The sequence below is a fragment of the Miscanthus floridulus genome, chromosome 8 (assembly GCF_019320115.1).
Source record: "Miscanthus floridulus cultivar M001 chromosome 8, ASM1932011v1, whole genome shotgun sequence".
Taxonomy (NCBI): domain Eukaryota; kingdom Viridiplantae; phylum Streptophyta; class Magnoliopsida; order Poales; family Poaceae; genus Miscanthus; species Miscanthus floridulus.
The window spans coordinates 200,263,053-200,275,336 of NC_089587.1; the positions used below are offsets into that span (position 1 = coordinate 200,263,053).

Sequence of the window (12,284 nt, forward strand, 5' to 3'; positions counted from 1 at the left end):
ATCCACTGTGACATGACAAAACGGAGATCATCAGGTGCACGTTCCACCTAGGCGAGAATGTGAAGGTAATCACCGGTGACCAGCTTGATATCGACAAGGGGATAGTACGGTGCCTTGGCATGGATAGCAACATGTACCTATCCTCTGGTGATGGATAGTCTGATTGACAAGGTGGATAGATCTGCCGAGATGTTCCTAGAGCGCAAGTACGAGATCATGAGGTAGCTAGACACATCTATGACATGCCGACGATGGCGTAAACAACACGTCAGCACTGACTAAGATGGACATCGACATCATGGTGGACGACGCGATGAATACTGCCCCGAGTGCGTCGAACATCATATGAAGAATTCGGGTTGAGCATGATTATGTTTTATCGGTCGTTCTACTTCGATCTTGATTGTGCATAGTACGCGGTCAAGGCATGTCTGATCTCGAGTAGGTTTACTAGCTAGTTGAATCTGGTCTATAGCTCGCTATTATGGTTGTAACGATCCGGTCGATCCCCACCGTTAGCATTTTGGATCAGAGTATGCTAGCTGGTAGATTTGCTTTCGACCAGGCATGACCTTGGCTGTTTGCTATGCCCGCATCGGCTAAATAGTCGATCGCCCATACTTTAACGCTACATTGTGTCTTCATGATTCCTTTAAATGTGAATAGATCTGTTTACTTTAAAGGTTTGATCTGTTATTTTTATCGTGGCTGCCATCGATCCGGTCGAACCCCACTGTTAAGGATTACATGTTAGATTTGATGAGTTTATAGATTTATCTATGTTAAACAGTCGATTGTTCAAGTACTGTAATCCCTTTTATACCCGAATCGACTATTTTAGCCGATTCGTCTACGCTTTCACAGATATGGCACGCTTTTATGAATCTGTTGAAGTATAGTCGGTTCTATAGATTTTTCAGTTCTAGACTATCATCATCATTATAGCTGCATCGATCCAGTCGAATCTCACTGTTGACGGTAATAGGTTAGATCCAGACGGTTCGTAGATCTGTCTATATCAAACAGTCGATTGTTTGCGTGGCATATCCCTTTTCACCGGATTCATTGGCTCTACACCACGTATTGATCAAATCTAATTTAGCCAGTGATGCATCTTTGACTCATACATGTTAATAGCTTAAGAGAAAGGATCATTAGAACTTGGTGCATTGTATTCGTTTACTAAAAAATCAATCATGATCCGCGAGCGTTGCGGTTCTTAACAGCCGATTTTTTCTCGTATCGGCTATTTAGTCGATTTTTCCGTCTGGCTACTCCCGAAGCGGCACACTTGGAACTGTCTGGGCAGAACCGGCACGTTCCACCCTAAATTACTGATAAACTTTCTCTGTTTGTCAATTACATGTTAAATTGACTAGCACACCTTTGGAAATTCGTAGGATCGGCTGGTCCTGTGTTGAAGCCAAGCAGATCTTTGGGCTTACTCCAAGCAGATCCTTCCAGCTTGCTACGTGCCAGGCGCATTGACACGTTTTTACGCCGACAGTCTTATTTGGGATCATGGCACTCCCAGCGATCAGGCTATGAACGATTTCATCTTTTTGTCTGGTCCATAGTCGGTCTTGCTCACAATATTCTCGCTCTCTCCCTAAGCATCTTGTGTTGTACATATTCTAAGTCGCTTAAGTGGTGAAAATAATTATAAACCGCTAACAGTGTTTATTTCATGGTGGTACACTCTTTTATTTGCTCCTTTAGGCAGAGCACCTTTTTCTCGATCGGGAATAACTATATGTTCTACTCTCTCTACTCCAAATTATAAACCTTTTTGTCTTTTCTAGAAACATAGCCTTTTTATCTAGAAAAATCAAAACGTCTCGTACGAGTAACAAAAGAAAAAGAAATCTCCAACACTCCTCTATTCAAGCTTTAGTCATTATACTTATACACAAGCGAGCTCGTACGATTCCTCTAGAACATGCTGTCATATATATATGGCAGCTGCTTCTACTAAACATCGTTGAGAAATCCCCGAAGAAGTTTACTGAACAGTGTTGACAAATATAATCCACGAAGAAGTTGAGAATTCATGCATGGGAAGTCCACGACGAGAAGAATTCAAATAGTAGTACGCTCCTACGTATGTACTCCTTCACGAGCAATCCACGGGGCACGGGAATAGGTTGGATTTCAGCAGCAGCCAAGCCGCGGGTTTCCACGGCGACGCTCTAGCAGCACGGCAGGCGCGCAACTTGCGGGCGTGCACTGCCTGCCAAGCCAGCGGTCGCCATTTATCCATCCGGTTGAAAACGAACCAAGAGGCAGGCCATCTCTGGAAGCCGGAGCCTAACGCCAGCGATACGCCGAGTCGCTCTCCCTCATGGTACCATCATGGGTGATCTGGAAACCCCGAGACCAAGTCCAATATAACTGCCGCCTAACCGTCGAGTGGGATCCTCTGCGTGCTGCGTGGCCCCATCCGATCACTTGCACTGGTCCAGCGCGTACGGCGTACAGAGAATCCCACGCTATCCGTCTCGCACGAGTGCACGTTAATGGTACAGTATTTTTCTCTCCCAACAAATCAACCATACAAATCAGGGCTCTGTTCGGCTGGTCTATAAACCACTTATGCTAATTTATACGATTAATTTATTAAGAGAGAAAAATACTACACCATAACTAATAAGCCGACTTATAACCCGGCTTACAGTAGCAGCTCAACCGAGCCCAAATTTCCCGCCCTCAGCCCCACACTCCGTCCCCTCTGGCGTCACGCCTTTTCAACACACGTCGCCGTCAGCGGTGGAGCCCTACTAGTAAGCTAGCGCCCAACAGCAGCGAGGGAGGCCCAGGCGGCCCACTTGGATCCCATGCCTGCGCGTCCCGCGCGTCCCCGTCCCCGGCCCCGCGAGCTCCAGCTGGTTCCGACCCAGCAGCTAACCCTTGGAGCCCGACGAGCCCTCCTCTCTCCCGAAGTCCCGAGCCGCCCGACTCATCAAGTCGCACTACCTGGCTGGCGCCTCCCGAGCCGCACCGCGTGGGAACAAGGCACGCGGCCACGTCGCTCTCCACGCGCTAACCTATATAACCCGCCACCTTTCCCTCCAAATTTCAAATCAAATGCTCCGACTCGTTCCTCCTCCCCTTGCTCGCCACGGCCACCACCACTCCCGTGCTGCAGCCATCATGGACGCCGGCTCCTTCAGCGACTACTCCTCTGGGACGCCGTCCCCTGTCGGCGGCGCCGCCGGCGACGACGGCTCCTCCTCGTCGTACATGACGGTGTCGTCGGCGCCGCCCAAGCGGCGAGCCGGGCGGACCAAGTTCAAGGAGACGCGGCACCCCGTGTACAAGGGCGTGCGGCGGAGGAACCCCGGGAGGTGGGTCTGCGAGGTGCGGGAGCCGCACGGCAAGCAGCGGATATGGCTCGGGACCTTCGAGACCGCCGAGATGGCGGCGCGCGCACACGACGTCGCCGCGCTGGCGCTGCGCGGCCGCGCCGCCTGCCTCAACTTCGCCGACTCGCCGCGCCTCCTCAGGGTGCCCCCGATGGGCTCCGGGCATGACGAGATACGCCGGGCGGCCGCCGTGGCGGCGGAGCAGTTCCGGCCGGCGCCTGATCAGGGCAATGTGGCAGCCGAGGAGGCGGCAGATACTGCGCCGCTGGATGCCTTGCCTAGCGCGACGCAGGGCGTCGATGACGACCCATACTGCATTATCGATGACAGGCTCGACTTCGGGATGCAGGGGTACCTCGACATGGCGCAAGGGATGCTCATTGATCCACCACCGATGGCTGGTTCGTCCACCAGTGGCGGCGACGATGATGACGATGGTGAGGTCAAGCTCTGGAGCTACTGATGACCGATCGCGCGCATTTGAAGCAAGCTACTGGCTTGCATTGGGCAAATAACTTCCCTGTACAGCCTCGGGAAGAATTAGTGCCGGTGAAATGTACTGGTTGCCCTTTCCCTTCAGTTCGTCCGTACTCCGTAGTGTTAATGTACCCTGCTCTTCTGATGAAGGGTAATCAGGAGAAGCAGAAGACTGGGTTTTCTCAGTTTGGTCGTTTAATTTGGAGCTAGAGATGTAACTGCATAATGCATGCATGGTAACGGTCTTCAGAGTGTCATCAGCACCTGTAATAAGCCGCAAAAGCATGGGGCTTCATGTATGGATCTGGGAATGGCCTGATGGTATATTATTGATGCTGCATTGAGAACTTGGCTTGTTGCAGGGATCAGAAACTATAATCCTTCTGAAAACCTGGTACCCACGCACCTGATCATGAAACTCAAACTGCTCTAAGTTCATGTCGTTCAAATCCTTACTGTAATGCTACATTGCTACACGGTAAATCATAATGCGGTGGCTGTATTTTGATATGTATACTTTGAGTCATATTTTATTACCGAAAGCTAAAGCTCCTTTTTCTTAAGAAAGAAAATAAGGGGTGTGCAGAGGTAGGTAACCACCAATTATGTTATCTTCAACAGTTCTCCTTAACTTAATTCCCCTAAATCCTCATATATAGAGTACATTCTAACAAAAAAAAAATCTCTAAATATTTCTCTCTCCAACAATTACCCTATCTCAAATAATATATATGGTGGACAACATGACATCTCAAAATTTAAGAGGGGGAGAGGATAGTTTAGGATACCACTAAACATTGGATGTTGAATAGGGGGACCGTTGGAGTGTGATTTTGTTCATAAACCTTAATTTTAGCTCTAGGGAGGTGAATAGTGTAGGAATTTTTCTTTTGGTTGCTACTCCCTTTATTCTAAATTTTAGTTATTTTTACTACTTATATAGACATAACGTATATCTAGATAAATAACGAAAGTTATTTACTTATAAAAAAACAAAATGGCTTATAATTTGGAATGAGAGTATTTTGGAGGAAAATATAAGAAAGTTAGGATCTACTGAAATCTCTTGGTAAAATTCATATATTTTTTCTACGGTCTATCCAAACAATTGTTCCTTCAAAATTGCTATGTTTTCAATCCTCTATTTACAACGGTATTCCTGCAGGGTTTTTTTTATATATTTCTCTATTCCTATGTCTTTGCATTGTTATAAAGAGGGTCTTAAGGAGCACCGGTCTTTTTTTAATGAAGAGAACATTCGCCTTGCATTGCGTTATACAGAGTGCGAGCTCGTGGTTTGCGTTGGAGCTGATGATGACGGGTACGGGCTTCCAGATAACGGAAAAAGGCTTTGACGATGTCAATGAAACGCCGTAGTGGCCTCAGCTGGCAAGCCGCGGTAGCGAATACGCGGTCCACAGCATGGTAGTGGCTGACGGGTGACTGTCACTCGTTGTCGCGCTCACTCCTCTGGTCGGGCGGCTCGGACCGCAAGTGCCATTCCCAACCCAACAAAAGTAGTGCCCCTGCCAACCGCCAGCTCACAGAATCACAGCGATTTCTCTCTTTTTTACCCAGTCCTCCCGCGGGTTCGCGCCGCCGCTGCATAGCTAGAACTAGAAGTTGCTGTCTGACTTTGGGTCTCAGGGCTGAGGAGTCGGGATCGGGAACGCTGGTAAGATGAACCACGCAAATAGCGGGTTGCAAACTTTTTTTTATTTGATTGTATTGACTCTTTCGTCTTCGCCATGTACTCCAGTTGTATACTTGTACTGGCACACATCTCTCTCCCTTTTTGCGCTTGCAGCCCAACAGCTGCCGTGAGTTGTCGGGCTTGCTATGGGCCCAATCAAAGTTGTCTACGAAAAGGTTCTCCAGATCGGACCAACCCTAAATGTGCTCAAGCCACGAGTGGGCCGAGGCGGTGAGGTAGAGGGAGAGGTATTGAACATCCTAAAGGATGTCTCAACGTTTGTTGTCCTAGAAATGCTATACAACATACATGTGTTTTAGTAAAAAAAAAACATATGAATTTTTTTATCTCTCTCCCTCTCTTTCTCACCGGTGACCACCGGCGCCGGCGCCGGCGACCGGTGAGCTCGCCCCGGCGCCCACGCCAGCGCCCGGCGCACACACGGCGAGCGCACGTGACAGCGGAGAACCAGCACCAGCACGCGAGCGAGCGAGCGCGACGGCCATCGGGTGAGCGCACACCGGCACATGAACATGCAGCGCGGGCGAGCGGACACAGCGGGCGAGCATGGCGCGGCTCCGACAAGCGGACGCGACGGGCGAGCGGACGGCTAGAAACCCGGGAGGAGCGTCGAGCGAGGCAAAGGCGGAGACGAGCAGCCTGGGCGCCGGCGGCGGTTACCTGCAACGACCGCGACCTGCGGCGGTGGCGGCGGCAGATCTGTGATTTGTCGTTCCATAGAAAAAAAATTGTTTTATGTGATCTGTGATCTTATGGATCTGTGATCTTGTGATTGTCTGATGGTAGAAGAAGGCTGGAGATAGAAGAAGGGTGGAGGCTGTTGGATCTTAATCTTATGATGTAAAAAAATTCATGTGTTGAAATTGCATAAAACACATGGTTGTGTAGATAGCCTCTTGTTGTCCTCATAGTCAATTGGTAGTCTTCCAACCAATTCTTCGAGTTCGTGTTCCATCATATATTGGAAAGTTGTGCCAATTCTTCGAGTTCGTGTTCCATCATACATTGGAAAGTTGTGCGAAACTCAGAAGTTGGCCGGAGCAAGAGCGCTAGGATGCGGTATCCGAAGGCCTCTGGTCAAACTCAGGTTGGAGGTCAGGCTATGGATGTCCTCTAGGCTTTGTCGGTGAGGGTAGACACAGACATTTATCTTCTAAGGAGTCTATTTTTGTGGTGAGCCTGATCGTGATGACCGTGTTACCGTCCGGAAGGGTGGTCATGGTAGTTTTTCAGCCATCGTCATCATCATGGGTTGCCCTGCATTGTTCATGGCTTCGTCTTCCTGGCGGCGTTCCTAATCGAGGTTGTTGCAGGCGTTGTGCCCAGCGTTGATCATGTCACGAGCGTCGCGGTTTTTCCCGATACGTTGATGGACCTCTTGCAGGAGTCGAGTTGTGCTAGACCGTGGCGTCATGGCGTGAGCACCGACTTTGAGTAGCCGTCGATCTGGTTCGGAAAATAATAGAACTCTCAGCGACTTGGGCGACCTCTCATTCAATGAGGATCCGAGCTTTGTGATGAGATGGTAAGAGCATGAAGTTGGATGCCTCGGAGAGATCGGGTCACCGAGGCAATGCTCTAGTGGCTTGCTCTGCTCAAGGGTAGATGGCAACATCTCCCCCGTCTTGTTGAATGCTGTTGCGGGCGGCACGACCGCGGTTGCGCAGATTGTTGATTCCATCTCGTCACTCGACCTAATGCTAGAGGTCGGATCGTTCGTGCTCTCTGTGTTAGACGTAATATTTGTGAAATGTTTATGAAGTCAAGATGAGGCAACTTATTTGAAAAACTTGGAGGCAATAACAAAACTCTAAAACCCAGGACCAACTAAATCCTTCGATTTGCTCGGGATGATAAAGTCTTTGGCCGGTAGCCATTTCATCTGATGGTTCGGACTGAGCTGGCGATGTAGGCATGGACGAAAACCAAAAAAAGTGAAGCTCTCCTTGTGAATTCCTTCTCCCCAAAAAAATGATTTACCGCAGCCGGTGAGCCGAGCTTGGTGGGCGCTATCTATTGGTGATGACCCCAATAGAGAGAAGAAGAGTGAGAGGACACAAAATCCCCTCCTCCGAGCTATAGGGAAAGATGGTTGGTGGGGTTGAGATTTGCAAATAAGTCTTCAGCGGGGTTCAAAATTTCGGTGTTTTCGCCAAAATTTCACGAATTTCGATAATTTTGGTGGTGGCCAAAAGAAAATTCCAAAATTTCGCATTATACTAATATATATGCGCTATATTTAACTCTAGACTCATATTTTTCTATTGTTTATGTTGCATATATTATTCTACTCAATAGGTGTGTACTCCATATGGCTGAGCCTTTGCTAATCTTTACAAGAAAAGAAACTCGCGAGCTCATTTGCAATGTAGACCAGCAATAAGGACGATCATCTCGCTGTGGCTATGGAAATGGTGGCATTCAAGTAAGCAATGCACTCGGTCGGCAGGCTGAGAAATGTGTTCATGAAGAGGTCATCGATTGGGTCGACGACGGCCACCCCAACCAGCTTGCATCTCCCTTCTTCGTCCATTCTTTCTCCAGTGCCGGATCTTATGGCTCCCCTCGACTCCTCGGAGGTCAGTGTTGTCTCAACGAACAACGGCGGCGCTTTGTAGATGCTCCCAACCGAGAAGCAGAACCTCGACCTGAACTTGAGATCAACCTTCAAAATAGGAACATCAGCGCAATGCTTGTCAATAGCATTTCATTAAGACTTCTGATCTTGTTCGTCACATATTCTGAGTTCTGGTACTAAGTACTAACTAGACCACGGGATTAATCTTCTATTGCTCTTTAGAAAGAAGAAGAACAAAGAAGAAATAAATATGTAGTAATAGTAGGTAAAAACTATTCTTGCGTGGATGCAGATAAGACAGGACCGCAGGAGACGCACGGTTACCTGACCAGTGGCTCGATCGATGGTTCCGCCCAGTGCCTCTGGCAAGATGTCGATCTTGAGGAACGGCGGTAGCGGCAGCCCGAGGAACCTGGTCGTCGCGCTGGACATGGACGGGATGTACAGGGTCGCCACGTCGAAGTCGACGAGTACCGTGCCATCCTCCCCGCTCTTCGCCCCGCGCCCGGCGCCCACGCCGCGGCCGCCCTGCGCGTTGTACGCGAAGTCCGGGTACCTGGCGATGCCGAGCCGGCAGCCGTCCCGCGTCCGGAACTCGACGCTAAGCGTGTCGGGCTCGGGCCGCGCCTTTGCCGCGACGGCCGGGGAGGATTGCCGCTCGCTTCCGCGGGCGCATGCTACCGCCCCGGCTCCGCGTCTGATCGACGGACGCCGTGGGAGTCTCGGTAGCGCACTGGCTGCGGAATAAGCGCGTGGTCTTCTCGTCGAATTTGCGAGTTTTGGCCAGGCTGATGGGAGGTCTGGCGAGCAGGCTCTGATGCCGCCGGCGCTGGGTGCCATTGGGAGTGCGTGCGGAGGCGCACCGTGAGTCGTGGTGCTGCAGCTGCGGTGAAAAGCAGCAGCCGATGCTGCTTTGAAGCGTGAGGTAGAAATTGCCTTCGGTGACCATGGCCTTATCGCTTCGATGTGTTGCTTTTGCCCCTGTTTGTTTTCTTCATCAATCCTCATTTTCCTGAGGTCTGGAATTTGCCACGAACTGTCAGTTTCAACTTTCAAGTAGTGGGCCTTGGCATCGTCAAGCCTTCAAAAGCTTGTGGAGCATTTCCGATCTGGCCTAATGCATTTTACTTTTTTTTTAGGCGAACAAGGCCATTGCTACAGACTCCAATAAATGTGCGAGAAGAAAAGAGGACACGTTCTTTCTCATCGTCACAACGCTAGAATTGAACACGAGCATACCATGTCAAGTCGATGATTTAACCCAAAAGATCACTATGAGGAATCTAACCACTTGAGCTGCGCTTAGCTGTTACATGTATAATTCCTGACTCTAGCCCCGCTTGTATGTGACGATGGAGTGCAGTATGTGAACGGTGGCGGCGGCGAATAACACTGATCTGAGCAGCAACACCTTGGACAACTGAGCGTTATAGTCATCGTTAGCTCCGAGTTAGATGATTCCAGCCTCCAGCATTATCGAAGCACAGAAACCAGGACAGAGGTTGGATCTGGATGGGGGCGCAACGCGCAGGGCTTTGCTTTCCTCCATAATTGTCAAACGTTCATAGTTGGGCTGGGCCCTCTAGAGAAAAATGGGCTACGGCACATTTGAAACTTGCGAATGCTTTTTTTATTTTTTTTAACAAATAACTATTTACGTGAAAGAAAATTGGTGTTTCGTTTGGGGGTGGAATTTGGACAAGGTGAGATACCCTATTTTATCCCGGTGTTTGATTAGGGACATTGGAGATGTAGTTCTCCCCAAAAGAGAATATTCTTTCTAGATTCGTGTCTAACTCGTCCCAAAAATTGAGCAGACTATCTCGTCCCTTTTTGACACCATGAGTTTCTGTTCGTGCCTCCTCTTCTTCACGTCGCGACGGGCGGGGCGTCGATGAACGCGCTAAGCGAGGGCGGGTGGCATAGGTAGGGGGAAACAATAGTGAATGTATCGGGCAAGGGTGTCGCATGGGGACGGGGCCATCGACGGTAGACACATCAGGAAGGCGGGTTCCATGGTGAGCAAGGGCAAGGGTGGCCATGGCGAGCGAGGGGCGAGGGTGAAACCAGAGCCATGTGAAAGACCAATTTTGGTATGGGTAATTGAATTAGTAGACTAATATGTTTTATGTGGTATGAAAGGCGATGATTAGTCTACAAGTTTGAAGTCAAGCAACATGAAGGCCATGGAGGAGATGTCAAAGTCCATGTGGTGCAAAGGCTCAACAAGTGAAGAGTTGAAGAGGATGGATGGTGGAAGTGCAAAGGGTGGAAAACAAAGTCCAAGGCAAAAGTATATGCATGAGGTGGTTAGAAAAGATGAATGGTCGGGTTGATAGGATAGATAGCCGTACAGTAAACAAGGGCAAATTCATTGCTAATACAGTTATCTAGTACCAGTAGGTGAGATCTAACCTTGCATGTGCATTAAGATCAAGTGGCATGGTGAGAAGTAAGTGAAAAGCTTTTTAAAAATGTTTTGGCAATGCTAACTCAGTGCCAAAGTTGATGGCCATCCCGTAGGAGAACTATCGGAGAAAAGGTTTGAGAAGACCAGCTCTCTGGTGGGCACTAGAGTGCACCCATCAGATTTTTGCGTGGTTGTGATCGGGATCGTCCACCGGAGCCCTTCGGTGATCACCAGATGTTAGGTCACTAGAGGTTAGAGCACAAGTCCTAACCCTGTTGAATATCGCTGAGGCAACAACCTAACCTTCCAGTGGCACTGGAGAGGTAACCACTAGACCTCAGGTTTTGACATGTGGCGAACACGGGAAGATTAAATATAGGCATCAGAGCTTAGCACTCAAAGAAGTTTCTAGAGAGGTTGTTTTTGCGCGCACAAGGAATTTGTGCTCACCAGAATTATCAGGTGCTCTCCAAAGAGCACACATCGGAGCTTGGAGAGCTTCAACGGTAGCCATTGAGAGAGATTCAGTGGCAACCTCGGTGACCTCATGAAAGTTGTCCCAAGCTTGTAATTGCTAGTTTCTTGAGTGAGGCTATAAATAGAGTGTGTGGTGTGGCATGTGAGAACTCTTGGACTCCCTTGCTGATACACACACGCGCACGCATTATTAGAGCTTAAGTAAGAACTCAACTATCATTTGTTTGCTAGAGATGCCTTCTTGGTGAGACTGGAGTGATCTATTGCATTTGCTTTGAGAGATAGCATCTAGTGGCACTAGTGATTGCATTGATTGTGAGTTTTATTGTCACTCTTGGTGGTTGTCACTACCTAGACGGCCAGGAGCAGTGCTGATTCTGTTGAAGCACTCAATTGAAGATTGTGAGGTGCTCTAGAGGTGAATTGTGGAGAGGTGCTTATGCTCACCCTCACTGGAGTTGGAAAAGAGCAACTTTAGTGGAATAGAGGCTTAGAGATGTGACCAAGCCAGCCTAAAGATCAAGCCCTCAAGTGAAGGAGTTAGCCTTGCGGGGTTGAGTCTTAATAGAGAGGCGGTGATTCTTAGTCTTGCCTCAACCTAGACGAAGGTGACCGGAAAGTATAGACCATGTAGATATATCTTTGTGTATTCCTCTTGTGGTTTGATAACTCTGCTCTTGTGCAATTCAATGCGTTCTTACAATTCATAGAGTAGAAATAGTGGGACTTGTCATCCTAGGGGTGCTGAACTAGCTAGTATTTCAATTCTAGGGACTTAGCTTAATCTAGTATCTTGATCACTAGAATTGTGTAGTTATGCTCTCCATATACTTGCAAAACCTAGCTAGCCATATATTTATGAGGGCCTCATTTGTCACTAATGTTTTGCCTAGTGTCATGCCTTACAAGAAAATTTTTATTAGGCTATTTACTCCCACTGTAGCCATCAAAACATCCATTACATCATGGCGGGGCAGGGCAACAGTGGCCATGACAAATGGGGTCGGTGCCAACGTGGGGGTGGGGACAGGTGTGGCCATCACTATTACACTCGCACCTTTCACAGCCGCGGCGTAACCCACATCGCAATCCAATTTTGGCCTCGGCAGTTAGTTGTCGGTAGTGATGGTCATAGCCTTCACCGTCACTATCTGAGACCATCTGCGGTGTACACTCACATCGCCATATTAGCCTATGATCCGTCCGTGATAAGGTCCTTACTTCCATCGCATTGGAGCATGACCTGGCTGTGTGGGTATACACTAA

At 48.9% G+C, this 12,284-nt stretch overlaps 1 protein-coding gene and 1 pseudogene across 1 annotated transcript; one reads left to right on the forward strand and one right to left on the reverse strand.

The window, feature by feature from the left end:
* The first annotated feature begins 3,084 nt into the window (after positions 1 to 3,084).
* LOC136474558 (dehydration-responsive element-binding protein 1G-like) lies at positions 3,085 to 4,186 on the forward strand. The gene has a single exon (XM_066472129.1). The coding sequence runs from the start codon at positions 3,085 to 3,087 to the stop codon at positions 3,823 to 3,825; it is 741 nt and encodes a 246-aa protein (XP_066328226.1). The 3' UTR covers positions 3,826 to 4,186.
* A 3,605-nt stretch (positions 4,187 to 7,791) lies between these two features.
* On the reverse strand, positions 7,792 to 9,095 carry LOC136474559 (uncharacterized; annotated as a pseudogene).
* Positions 9,096 to 12,284: the final 3,189 nt, after the last annotated feature.

What these genes read in the sequence shown, in the direction of transcription:
- LOC136474558 (XM_066472129.1), top strand. Translation starts at nt 3,085, where the DNA reads ATGCTCCGACTCGTTCCTCCTCCCCTTGCTCGCCACGGCCACCACCAC.